At 36.5% G+C, this 14,543-nt stretch overlaps 1 protein-coding gene across 13 annotated transcripts in view; it reads left to right on the top strand.

The window, feature by feature from the left end:
• GTF2I (general transcription factor IIi) overlaps positions 1-14,543 on the top strand; it is a 99,261-nt gene that overhangs the window by 63,197 nt on the left and 21,521 nt on the right. For all 13 annotated transcript variants that reach the window (XM_036409345.2, XM_036409352.2, XM_036409344.2 and 10 more), the window contains 7 exons: positions 684-794; positions 1,924-1,989; positions 5,121-5,304; positions 7,860-7,918; positions 10,047-10,118; positions 10,595-10,778; positions 11,819-11,877. In XM_036409345.2, coding sequence (XP_036265238.1) covers positions 684-794; positions 1,924-1,989; positions 5,121-5,304; positions 7,860-7,918; positions 10,047-10,118; positions 10,595-10,778; positions 11,819-11,877 — 735 coding nt within the window. The remainder of the gene's footprint in view (positions 1-683; positions 795-1,923; positions 1,990-5,120; positions 5,305-7,859; positions 7,919-10,046; positions 10,119-10,594; positions 10,779-11,818; positions 11,878-14,543) is intronic.

Genomic DNA, 14,543 nt, shown 5'->3' on the forward strand with positions numbered 1-14,543 from the left:
AAATGTCCTTAAGTCTAGCTTTAGCTATATAAAGGTATCGTAGCAGTGTTGAGTTACAGACATATCCATGAGGAAATTAGTGTGAACTCTTACTACACATGTCTTGAAAAGTCTATATTCTGTGCTTAAATATCTGATTGCCCATTTTTTACCTAGGTTTTATATTGACCAAATCAATATTACTTGTTTCACAATTAATGTAGTCCTATTTCTTTAATTCTGTAAATTTTGTGTTTAGGTTGTTTAATATATAGTTACTAAACATCCCTTATTTATGTAAGCTTGAATTTTATATAAAGTTTAAATATTTCCACTCAAGCTGTATTTTGTCTCCCTATCTAGCTGTCTCTATTAAAAGCCTTTTTCTTGAAAGATAAATTGAATATAATTCTAGCAGCTATCTCAGAGAAGTTATGAGAGGAGAAGGGGAATTTTATACTGTCAGTTCAAATGAAGCAAAGTAAAATAAAATGAAGACAACAGGAAAAATGAGAGATACACCTGAGCACACCTCAGAAATATAGGAAAACTTGAAATGTAACTGGGAAAAAGATGCTGAAAATGACAATACTAAAATAATTATTTAATGTCCCCTCATATCTTTCGATTGTTGAGGATTTAATAGGTGGTGGCTGTCAGTCATTTAGTCTGTTCCCCTAGTGATGACAGTTTTCTTTTTTAAGACGATGATTATTCTCCACCTTCCAAGAGACCAAAGAGCAACGAGCCACCCCAGCCACCAGCTACCGAGCCTGCCAACGCCGGGAAACGGAAAGTGAGGGAGTTCAACTTTGGTAAGTTCTTGGTTAAAAACAGTCCTATTTTCTTTGATTCTCAACTCTTTCTGTTAGTGATAAGAGTTATAGCATTCTTTTTTTAAAAATTTATTTAATATATTTTATTGATTTTTTTACAGAGAGGAAGGGAGAGAGATAGAGAGCTAGAAACATCCATGAGAGAGAAACATTGACCAGCTGCCTCCTGCACACACACACACACACCCCGGGGATGTGCCCGCAACCAATGTACATGTCCTTGACCGGAATCGAACCTGGGACCTTTCAGTCTGCAGACCGACACTCTACCACTGAGCCAAACCGATTTCAGCAAGAGTTATAGCATTCTTTAGGGGCATGCTTTAAAATATATTATTGTCTTGGAATCTAATCTGAGGAAAACTCAGGCAGTTTGAAGTAACTACATTGTTTAAACATAGTTTGGATTTACCAAAGCATGAGACTTTGTATCTTCTAAAGGTAGACTTTAAATCGGTATTAATGACTTAGTAATTTAATTATTTTTCTTGGCTTTAAAACCTTATTTAAGATATATTTTAGTATCTTAATTTTTCTTGTTCTATGTAACTGCCAGCAGCTAATATAACTAAACTCTAGTGTATGATGTATGTAGCCTTTTGAAGGGACTACTAGTAAATAAAATATTAGTGGTGAATTGTGCTGTGATCTCTATTCTGAATAGATAAAACATTTAGCTTATGAACATTTTTAAGAAAACATGTTAATATTTTAACTTGTCACAAAGTCTCATTTCCATACAATTTAGACAGTTTTCTGAATCACCTTGGAGACCTCCCTTTTTTTTTTTACCTCCATCTTGTAGTGCTGTATTATGGTTCTTTTCTGCTTTCCTATTTTTCAGAAATAATAGGCCAAAAAGATGTACTTGGTATGATATTTTGAAAATAAACTTTAAAACATTCCCTATAATCTGCTATTGAACCAATTCTAAGAACTATCAGATAGGAAAAGTTATTAGGAAAGCAGTAAAATTATATAGATGAAGATCGGTTATTAAAAATTAGGGTATATTATGTAAAAAAACATTAGATACTGGATTATCTTAAGAACTCATTAGTGCCCCTAAACAGGGATTTATTATTGAGATTTAACTTTCAATTTTTAGAGAAATGGAATGCTCGAATTACTGATCTACGTAAACAAGTTGAAGAGTTGTTTGAAAGAAAATATGGTAAGCCTAAACTCAAAAATTCTTGTAATATTTTGTTTATAAGCTTTTTAACAATGGAGTTACTGTCCCTCTAACATGAGCAAGCAAATCCAGCTCTCCTAGTGAATTGTGCCTTACTTGTTTATCTGTCCCTGGAAAGATCGTTAGATAGTATCTGTCCAAATATTTGAATCTTTGTTTAAACTTTCAGCATGTATGTTTGGGGGATTAATTATATACAGGGTAGGGCAAAAGTAGATTTACATTTGTGAGTATGTGAAAAGGTTTATTCTTGTATTATTTATTATTATATCTTTTCTTTAATATTTTCACTCATTTTTTAAAGTTTTTTTTTTTAGTAGTTATCCATTTTTCAATAGAGCCTTTTGCCAGTGATTTTAATTGGTCCACTTGAAAGCAACAATGGATAACATATTCTATGTAGGAAGCAACATAACATATGGGGATTGTCTTAGGGGAAGCTACTTTTATTATTATATGTGACATGATTTTCAGATGTATATCAACAAAGGATTTTTAAATCTAGCTCATTATTAATGTGTAATATGGTATACTCAAAACTGTAGTACAAATATTAATGTTTAGCAAATAGGCTTTACATAAAGTACCAGCAAAATAAAATGGGGCTGTTGGAATTGGAATTCCTGAGGGAGGAGAGGTTGAAGGGAATCCATAGGAGTCACTTGTGCTTTGGGACCTTGTTGGCAGTGTTGTTAGCACCTCTGCTGTTCTTTCAACATACTTAGAAAGCACTTTAGGTAACTGTGCTGTGTGTGTTAAAATATATTGGCCTTTTCTAGAAAATTCTTGAAAAACCTTATAACCATAGTTTTGAATTCTATATCCAGTTGTTTGCTTTCCTCTATTTCTTTCATTTGTGACCTGTTTCTTTGTCTCTGCTTTTTGGCTGCTTCTCTGTGTTGATAGAGTGGCTTTGTGTGCTAGGTGTCCTATAGGGCCCAGTGGCTCAGCCTCCCCAGTTACCTGAGGTGGACACTCTTGGTGCACCCCTTTGTGGGCTGTGTGCACAGTCTTGTTGTAGTTAAGCCTTTATTGTTGTTAGTATCACTGGGAGGAATTGATATTGGCCAATTGGCTGTTGAGGGTCAGCTGTGTCTACGATGGGAAGAACTTCCATGCTGGAGATACCCTTATGAGGCAAGACTTGCTTCAGAGGGGCTTTGGTGATCATTGAGTCTACCCCCTGAGTGTGTCCCTTATGGATCTGAAGAGTTGTAATCTGGATGGTCCCACTCTGACCCCTGGGTACACTGGCTCTTGGATCTGCAAGGAGGTGCTAATTTAGCCTCTGCCTGAGGCCACCCAGCTGGAGCTACAGAGACTTGCAGATTCCTCTTCTTTGTTTGGGTTTTGGAGGTGCCAAGATGAGGCCCAGCTGTGCAGCAATGCAAGCTGCTGTGGGGGCCTTGGGCCTTCTTTTAGATATTCTGGGTCTCACTGACTCAGCTGCAGTTTGGTAGGTAATTTTAGATTTCAAAGGACCAGGTCATTCATATGCAAAAGGCTCTGTAAACAGCTGGGGTGAGACAGAGTCTCAGGGCAGAGCAAACAGCAATGACTTCCCAGTCAGCCCTGCTCTAAGAGGCCCCTGGGTCTCAGTGTCCCTCGGTAATCACAGCAAGCACCTCTGAGAGAAAGCTGCCCTTGAGTTCTGCCCGAAGCCAGACAGTCCAGTTTCTCCCTGTATGAGTCTGGTTCCCCAGTGTCTCAGCCAGAACTGGAGTTCAGAGTAGTTGGGAGCTTGTGTCTTCCTGTGGATTAAAAAAGACCGCCGTGTGCTTAATTGCCAGCTATTTCTGTGTGCGTGCCACTGTACCTCTTCCTTTACTTCCACACCTCCTTTGAATCTCAGTATACTTTTCTCTTTCCTTCTAGTTGTAGAATTTCCACTTAGCCAGCCTTCCTGTGGTTCTGGATGAAGTCCATTTTGTCTTTTACAATAGTTGTAGTTTTAAAGTGTTTGTTCGAAGCAGCAAGTTCAGGTGTTTACTTATGCCACCATCTTGGTTTCTCTCAAATATTGTCCCATTTCTTTTTGATGTAAGAATATTTTAAAACTCCAGTGTCCTAGCATCATATCATTTCACCTCTCAAAAGGATTTTGTACTTAATCCTTGTCATTTCAAATGGGTAGTTGGGTGAGAGAAAGGCATTGTCTTAATCTCAGTTCCACTATCACACTTAAAAACAATTAATACCCAGTGATATTTAAATGTCTCTTGTTTATAGTTTAACAAAATCATTGTCTACTCATTATAGTTTATTCTTTTCTTAGAGTATTGTTGACATACATCATTATTAGTTTCAGGTATACAACATAATGATTTGACATCTTTCAAAGTGATCCTCATCATAAGTCTAGTAACTATCTGTCACCATAGAAAGATACTACAATATTGAGTATATTTGATTTTTAACACTCCATGCTTTCCACTTTTTTGCAGCTGTTGCATTATTTTCTTCTTGGATAAATAAATCTAGCAGAATTTTTAGGTAAATCTTCTGCTTCAATTTTTAAAAAAATGTATTTTATTTATTTTTTTACAGAGAGTAAGAGAGAGGGATAGAGAGTTAGAAACACCGATGAGAGAGAAACATTGATCAGCTGCCTCCTGCACACCCCCTACTGGGGATGTGCCCGCACCCAAGGTACATGCCCTTGATCATAATCGAACCTGGGACCTTTCAGTCTGCAGACTGACACTCTGTCCACTGAGCCAAACCGGTTTCGGCTGCCTCAATTTTTAAAAAGAAAATCCTTTACACTAATGTTTTAAATGTTTAAAAATACTATTTCATTACATACTGTATGTGTTAAGTGATGTCAACTGATTTGTTTTTCTGGGTTCATTTATGTTCAGATTTCAAGAAAAAATCTGGCTAGGTCTACATTACTTCAGAATATACATTAGTTCATTGCAGATTTGGTTAAATAGAACATTAGCATCTTTGGTGTTCTTTTTAGTTCTTTTGTACTATTTTATTGATTCAAATATAATAAGTGAAAATAAAGATTAATTATAAAAGTTACAGAGCAATACATATTCAACTTTTTTATGCTTAATCCTTATCATTTAATGATTTTTCTCTTTCTCTTTTCATTCTTAAAGCTCAAGCTATAAAAGCCAAAGGTCCTGTGACGATCCCATACCCTCTTTTCCAGTCACACGTTGAAGACCTTTATGTAGAAGGACTTCCAGAAGGAATTCCTTTTAGAAGGCCATCTACTTACGGAATTCCTCGCCTTGAAAGGATATTACTTGCAAAGGAAAGAATTCGTTTTGTGATTAAGAAGTAAGACTAAGACTCTTTTTTGTTCATGATTAGTGCATTTTTTTTTAATATTGTTGACAACTATTGACCACTAGACTATATTTAAATTAAGTTTTAATTATTATATATATTATTTTATTTTCCACTTGTCAGTCATATCAGAGTTGGCTTTTGGAACATGAACACCTGCTCTTATATGATTGCATACAAATGTAATTTTCTTTTCCAATTTTGGGCTAAGTATGCTAAAGAAAGTAGTAACAAAGTATTTATCTGTTTTTTTTAGCTTGTTCTCTCTCTCTCTCTCTCTCTCTCTCTCTCTCTCTCTCTCTCTCTCTCTCCCTCCCTCCCTCCCTCCCTTCCTCCCTTTCTCCCTCTCTCTCTCTCTCTCTCTCTCTCTCCCCCTCTCTCCTCTACTCCCCCCTCTCGCCAAATCAATAAACATCCTCAAGTGAGAATTGAAAAAAAATTAGTGCAGCTATTGAATTGAAAGTGTAAATGCTTCCGTTTTAAAATGGCAGCCAGATCATCCATTTTTGTGTTTTCTACTCTCTTGTATTCTATGAAGAGTACAATAAAAGTTTAAAAACTAAAAGGGTGTTTATCAACATATTTTTGTCATGGAAATTTCCAACGAGTACTAGATATATTTGTAAAGGAGAACAATTGGAGAATTGTCTAGGAAATGATAAAATGTAATTGCTAAACAAAAATTTTCAGTGACAGCGCTAGAGGGTTCATAGTCCTCATCAAGTAACAACTGACTTAAAATGGAAAGAGAAGTATAAAAATGAGTTGCCTCATAAAATTTCAGTACTCTAACTCAGGATAAGAGTAAAAATCATTTGGTTCTAGGGAGTAAAACCAGGTCATCCACAGAGAGAAACTTGTTGCTAACAGATTCTCCCCCCCAATAAATTGTGGTTTAAAGATTTAGCAGTCTTACCCTTGCCAGTTTGGCTTTGTGGATAGAATGTCAGCCTGCAGACGAAAGAATCCCAGGTTCAATTCATATCAAGGGCACATGACTGGGTTATGGGCTTAGTCCAACGTGCAGGAGGCAGCCAGTCAATGATTTCCTCTCATCATTGATGTTTCTAGCTCTCTCTTCTTCTCCCTTCCTCTCTGAAATCAATAAAAATATATATATAAAAAAAAAAAAAGATTTACTAGTCTCTTATGAAATTGAGTGGTAAACACAATAGCTTGTTCTAAAATCCTGACATAAGCCAAGAGCCATAAACAACAATCACCCTCCCTCCTACATATTGATGTATTAATAAGTTTATTATTTTAAGAACTCTTTTGTATTGTCATTTTATTAAATTGTTTTTTTAACTTAATTGAAGTTTATTTTTAATAACAAAATAAACGTATAACTTATTTTAACAGGTTTTGCTTATGTTTGGTAATCTTTAAGCATATAAAAACCCTGTTTGGATGTTTATGCAAGCTTATCACAAGTTATTTTATGCTTTGCACATCCTGTTTCAAGGCCTTTCAATATACTCACTTATGGGAAACCATCTTCCACATTTGGAAAGGATGTTATAAAGCCTTTCCCCAAAGGATAATGTGGTTAGTCTTGCTAAGCAAAAACTGTTTTGTTTATTTAGAAGGGTAATTCTATAGAGTTTAGCAAATGTTTTATTTCACAGCTCCCTATTGATCAAATATTGTACATATCATTGACCTAATCCTGTATTAGATTCTATCATTTCTGGAATTATTGTTAATGTAGACATGGTTATGCTTATCTTTTCTGCCTCTCACCATACACACACACACACACACACACACACACACACACTCCCAATTACTTTAGGCCAGTGGTCGACAAACTCATTAATCAGCAGAGCCAAATAATAGTACAATGATTGAAATTTCTTTTGAGATCCAAATTTTTTAAACTTAAACTTCTAATGCCACTTCTTCAAAATAGATTCACCCAGGCTGTGGTATTTTGTGGAAGAGCCACACTTCAAGGGGCCAAAGAGCTGCATGTGGCTCTCAAGCCACAGTTTGCCAATCACGGTTTTAGGCCATTACAATAAAATAGGGTGATACGGGGATTGTGAAAATTATGTGATCTTGATATGTGTTTTATGGCCCATTTATGTATTAGGAAAAAAATTAAGAGCAAATGTATTGTCCTACAAATGTTAGTATTAAAATATATTTAGGATTTTTATCATTAATTTATTGATATGTTGAAGTAAGGTACTAGTAGTCCTGAATGAAATGTAAAATGAAAGGTGCTCATTTAAAATGTTTGTAGTTTGCTTTCTTTGGTGTTATGCTTTTATAAAATGCCTTTGGTTGCAAAGTTAACTCTTTTTCTGTCAGGATGCAGGCTCTATGAAGCATCTTATTAAATGCCTAGTAATTTGTAATTACCATTGAGTTTTATTTCTCTGAGGAAATCTCAAGAAGTTAGAATTTAATTTTACTCAGGAGTCCAGATTGTCTTTTTCTTTAGAAAATGGTCTTGATGACTGAATATTAAATAAGTAGTAGTAGTTACTACTTTGATCAATATTACTTGTGAATATTTTGTTCTATTTCTTACCTTGCAGACATGAACTTTTGAATTCAACACGTGAGGACTTACAACTTGATAAACCAGCTTCAGGAGGTAAGTCTCCAGTCATATCAGAACCTTATGTATAAGAAATATACAATGTGCTTTAGCTGATTTGGCTCAGTGGGTAGAGCGGCAGCTTGCAGACTGAGGGGTCCGGGTCTTACCTTCAGTTCCGCTTAGGGGTACATGCACAGGTTGCAGTCTCAATCCCTAGTAGGGGGCATGCAGGAGACAGCCAATCAATGATTCTCTCTCATCATTGATGTTTCTATCACTCTCTCCCCTTTCCTCTCTGAAATCAATAAAGATGTATATATATAAAAGTCTAAGCGACTGTCCAGCCATCTGACCAGTAGCTATGACACGTAGTGACTACAAGGAGGCAGACACTCAACCCTGGAGCTGCCGAGCAACAGCAACTTTGCAGAGTGCCCTCTCAATATGCATGAATCCATGCACCGGGCCACTAGTATATTAAAAAAAAAAAAAAAAAAATATATATATATATATATATATATATATATATATATACACACACACACACACACACACACACACACACACACACAATGTCAAAATATTTCCAATGCTCTCTAGAACAATGAACTCATTTTCTTCATAGCAACCCATTATAAATAAGTACAAATCTACATCATATTTTTGGGTACACCAAAAGAAGCATGTCCGTTCTACTTTTGAGATGCAAACATCATCTGGGATAAAATATTGAACAATTTAAAAAAAATTAATTTCTTCCACTCTCTGGATTTTTACATTGTTTTTGGTTTTAATATATCTCTCTATTGAGTTTAGAAAGGAAGAGAGAGATAGAAACATCAGTGATGAGAGAGAATCGTTGATCAGCTGCCTCCTGTATGCCCCCTACTGGGGATCAAGTCTGCAACCCAGGCATGTGCCCCCAGCCTGGGACCTTTCAGTCCACAGGCTGACGCTCTATCCACTGTGCCAAACCAGCAAGGGCTTTTGAACATTTTATTACCCAAGTATATATTAGCCAATTAAATAATCATCATTATACCAAGGACATAACAAGATATACTTCTTAAAGCATATAGGCAGCAGTATTATCGTTTGTTAGATGTGTTTTGAAGGAAATTTTGATTTGTTCTCTTGCTTGCTTTTGCAAGAGTCTAGAGTGGGGTGGGTATATAAAATAGAATTTGAACCCTAGCCGGGTAGTTCAGTTGGTTAGAGCATCATCCAGATACGCCAAGGTTTGATCCCTAGTCAGGGCACATATAAGAATGAACCAATGAATGTATAAATAAGTGGAACAACAAATCAATCAATGCCTATGTCTCTCCTCTCTTTCTCCCCTTCCTCCTTCCCCCTCTTTCTCTCTCAAATCAATAAATAAAAAATTTAAACCCAACCAGTGTGGTTTAGTGGTTAAACTTAAGCCTGTGAACCAAAAGGTCACCGGTTTGATTCCTAGTCAAGGCATGTGCCCCGGTTGCTGGCTTGATCCCCAGTAGGGGCTGTAAAGGGAGCAGCCGATCAATGATATTTGTCATATGTATTTCTATCTCTTTATCCCTCTCCCTTCCTCTCTCTAAAAATCAATAAAAACATATTTTTAAAATATGTTTTTATTGATTTCAGAGAGAGAGAGAGAAACATCAATGATGAGAGAGAATCATCAATCGGCTGCCTCCTGCACGCCCGTCAGGAATCGAGCCCGCAACTCAAGCATGTGTTCTGCTTGGGAATTGAACCATGATCTCCTAGTTCATAGGTGGATGGTCAACCATTGACCCATGCCAGCCAGGCAATAAAAACATATTTTTAAAAAGTTTTTTTTAAAATACAATTTGCATCACTTAGAGTTTGTGTAGTGGAATGATTGCTAGTAATCTAAATGCCTAAATTTATCATTGCTTAAATCTGCTAGCTGTTTCTGAGTAAACTGAATTGTACTATTTTCTACCTTTAATTATGACACTTTAGGGCACCTATTACCTATGTGAAACTATCTTAAATTATAAATTTCCATTTTGTCATTTGTTTTATTTGTTCTTACTCTTTTTATTCAGTGTTAGCACTTTTAATAAACACATTCTGAAATCATAGGAATAATTTTAGAATAGCAAAATGATATTGTCTATTTCATAATTACATTAGTGCCATCAAATTGAGGAAATACTTTTTATACTTACAGTAAAGGAAGAGTGGTATGCCAGAATCACTAAATTACGAAAGATGGTAGATCAGCTTTTCTGCAAAAAATTTGGTAAGTCTAATTTCCTCCCCCCCAACTAAAGTATATTATAGAATAATTTTCCCAAATTTTGCTTTAACAAAGTAAATACAATAAATATGACTCACTTCTAGTTTTTCTTTATTGTTTTCAAATATATATTTATTATGAAACATTCTAAACCTGTACCAAAGGGGAGAGAATAGTGTAACAAACTCCCAGATACTCTATTGTGTTATAGTTTTCTTTTCTTTTTTTTGAAAGATACAGAAAAGTTTTTTATAACAAGATCTTAGTGTTATTAAGATGATTGTAGAATCAGGAAACATTAAGTCCACCACAAGTACCCTTTGTACTTCAATTGCTACTTTAAGTCTATTTTGTGGCTGGTGTATTGTTTCTAGAGTATAATTGGCTTTTTAAAACATTGACATGTATATTGCTTTGGATTGTACCAACATATGATTGAGCAGGATCTTAGTCTCCTGAACTGTTTTTCTTTTGTAAAGCTGAAGCCTTGGGGAGCACTGAAGCCAAGGCTGTCCCTTACCAGAAATTTGAGGCACATCCTAATGATCTCTATGTGGAAGGACTACCAGAGAACATTCCTTTCAGAAGTCCCTCATGGTATGGAATCCCAAGGCTTGAAAAAATTATTCAAGTGGGCAATCGAATTAAATTTGTTATTAAAAGGTAAGATTATAATCTACAGAAACAAATTTAATATTGTCTTAAAGATTAATTTCATGAAAATGGACGACCTTTTGTTCACTTCTCAGTTGGACTTATTCTAGTATTCAGAATGAAGGTGTTACATTTAGATTCATTTATGGAGCAAATGTTTATTTAGTGCCAGGCACCAGATGTACAAAATTGGGTATGACAATTCAGAAGATTTATTGCAGAGATAAATGTAATAAAGTATTACTAAGCACTTTGGGGTAGAAGATTAGGGGTAGCATGTAGATTGGTCAGTTATACATAGAGATTGGAGAAAAAAGTATTTCAAATAAAGGAAATAATGTACGTGGGGCAGGAAGTATCAAATGTACTTTAATTTTACCTACCTGCACCATTCTGTGCAGAGTGGTTTGAGATGCCTCTTGCGTACTGAGTAATAGATAGATTAAGGCAGCCAAGTGGAGGAAGGGCCTTATGTCTTATCTAATCAGTGGAGTAATTAAACAATTTTAAAGCTGATTCCCCTTAAAATAATTTGGATTTGCATTTTAGAAATGCTGTTTTGACTTGGGTTTGAAGGATAGCAGAATGGGTAATTTGCGAGCAGGGCGGGTAAAATGAAGGCCTGTTTTTAATGTGGAAGGATTGTGGTGGGTAGAGACTCTATTACTTATTACTGTTTGGGGGTTGTGCATTTGTGTATGTTTGTTGGGACTACTTGTATAAGGGAGAGGCAACTTTAGGATGACATAGCTAGATATTTTTAGGTAAATTGTGATATATTTCATTTAAAAAAAGAAGGTTGAACTGGTTTGGGGGGAAAGGTTTTGTACATTTAATCTTAAAATGCATTTGAGGTCATAAGGTACTTCCACCTGAATCTGTTAAAATTGCTATTTTCAAAATAATCTGGAGTCACCAGAATGGTACTTTTCATTGCACAAGAAGGCAGAATGAACCATATTGAAAATCAGTGGCCCTGCACATATGTATGGAGAAGGCTTGAAGGCGTTCCTAAATGCTCTGTTAGTAACGTCAACTTACTTTTACAGACCGGAACTTCTGACTCACAGCACTACTGAAGTCACTCAGCCAAGAACGAACACACCAGGTAAAATAACTGAATTCCTTTTTTAAAAGCTTATGAAGCCCTGGCCAGACTGCTCACTTGGTTAAAGCGTTGTCTTCATACATCAAGGTTGGAGGTTTGATCCCTGATTAGGGTCATAGAAGAAGCAACCAATGAATGCATAAATAAATGGAACAATAAATTGATCTCTCTCTCTCTTTCCTTTGTCTCTTTCTCTCAAAATCAATCAATAAATAAAGGGGGAAAAGCTTATTAGATAAATTGTTTTTAAGCTTTAAAAAATTTTTTTAAAGCAATGGAATTCCTCTTCTTTCTCCAAAAATATATTTTGAGGAATTTCTAGTACAGACACTACTTGATTTATCAATATGAACATAAGCAGTTTTAGAGCTTTGAATTTGGACCAGTGGTGTTCAGTAGAAATAAAATGTGTGTCACAAATGCAAGCCACATATGTCATTTTAAATTTTCTAGTAACCAAATCTGTTTCAACCTAATCAATATAAAATATACATGGTAAAGGAATTTGCATTTTTCATTTCTTTTGTTTACTAGAGGCCCAGTGTATGAAACCTGTTCACTCAGGGAGGTCCCTCAGCCCTGCCTGCGCCCTCTTGCAGTCCAGGAGCCCTTAGTTGGACATCCTTAGCGCTGCTGCAGAGGCGAGAAAGGCTCCCGCCACCGGCATTGCGCTCGCCAGCCATGGGCCCGGCTTCTGGCTGAGCAGTCCCTTGGCCTGGCCAGTGATGGGGGTCAGGGAAGGGGAGACAGCCGTCTGGGAGGGGTCACGGGAGGCTGGCCGTGTGAATGCACTGACCACCAAGGGGCAGCTCCTGAGCTGAGCGTCTGCCCCCGGTCATTCTGCCAATCAGTCAGTTTGCATATTAGCCTTTTATTATATAGGATAGGATATTCCATTTGAAATGCCCGTGTGTATTTTATACTCTTGTCTCAATTCAACTTGCCACGTTTTAAGTACTCAGCTGTCAGATATGGCTAATATTGCAGACGATGCAGTTTTAAACGTTTATCTTTACACAGACCCTGTTTTTCATCTTTTTTCTTTTCCCTCACCTGAGAAATGCTTTGTATTGCTTTTAGAGAGGGAGAGGAAGGGGTGGGGTAGGATAGAGTAGGAGAGAGGGGGAGGTGGGAGGGAAAAGGAAAGAGAAGAAAGGAAACATTGATGTGAGAGAGAAACATAGATTGGTTGCCTCCCTTATGCATCCCAACTGGGGATCACACCCGCTACTTTTTGGTGTACAGGACATTGCTTCAACTGAGCCACTGAACAGGGCCATACCCTATATTTTAGATGACAAATACTGTAATTCCAACAGCTGCACTGACCAATAGAAGGAAATATGGAATCAGTTTTAATTATGTGAATGGTTTTATTTTATTTTCTATCTATCTATCTATCTATCTATCTATCTATAATTGATTTTTTTCAGAGAGGAAGAGAGAGGGACAGAGAGCTGGAAACATCAATGAGAGAGAAACATCGACCAGCTGCCTCCTGCACACCCCCTACTGGGAATGTGCCTGCAACCAAGGTACATGCCCTTTACCAGAATCAAACCTGGGACCCCTCAGTCCACAGACCGACGCTCCATCCACTGAGCCAAACCGGTTTTGGCTGAATGGTTTTATTTTCTTTATTTAAGGTATAAGTCTTTTATTTTCCGTCTTTATTTTTTTTTATTTTATTTTATTTTTTATTTCAGGAGAAAGGGAAAAGGGAAAGAGAGATAGAAATAACAATGATGAGAATCACTGATCTGCTGCCTTCTGTACTCCCCATACTGGGGATTAAGCCTGCAACCCGGGTATATGCCCTGACTGGGAATCAAACGGTGACTTGGTTCATAAGTCTATGCTTAACCACTGAACCATGCTGGCTGGGCTCTTTGTCATCTTTGTTTCCCACTGAGAGTGTCAGAAAAGTGACCACAACTTGTATATCTTTTACAATCATAGGGACTTTGTTGCCAAGAACCAATGGCTGTTTCTCTGTGTGTGCAGTTAACCATTCTTGTAAATACTAGGGTGAATGAACTGTTATACAAGGTGGAATTATTTGTCTATACTAAAATACTCATCTTTCAACCCTTAGGGTACCTGCAGCAACTGGTAAAGGTCAGCCAGTATGCCAAATAGGTTGTATAATTTTGTATTGATTGTGGCATGAAAAATGGTTGAGAAATACTAAACTAGGGAAACAAAATTCTTCTGTGCCAGGAATCCTGCAGGTTGAGCATCAAAATCAGCACAGCAACCACCTCAGCATGCTTTTTTTGATTTAGGCAAAAAAACAATGTATTGATGATGAATTGAAGATGGGAGATGACACAGATTTTGCTAAGGGAAGTAATATAAAAGTATATATATATTCCCAAAGGTAGAGCTTTAATATTGATTAGCCAGAATATGGTGGAAGTCTATGAATGAGCTTTCATTTCTCAAGACAGACCTCAAATTGAGGTTTGTGATTAATATGATCACTGCTTAATATTTCCTGCAAACTGAGAATGTTAAACATGCATCATTGAAAAGATATAGAGGCACCATAGATGTCACTCCAAGGATTGAGTAATAGCATTTTCATCAGTACTTTATCTGCTGTCTCCTAGCATAGATAATTCAAGTCCTGTTATCAAAAGAAGAATCGATTCTCTGAATCATCA

The sequence above is a fragment of the Pipistrellus kuhlii genome, unplaced genomic scaffold (assembly GCF_014108245.1).
Source record: "Pipistrellus kuhlii isolate mPipKuh1 unplaced genomic scaffold, mPipKuh1.p scaffold_m20_p_4, whole genome shotgun sequence".
Classification (NCBI taxonomy): Eukaryota; Metazoa; Chordata; class Mammalia; order Chiroptera; family Vespertilionidae; genus Pipistrellus; species Pipistrellus kuhlii.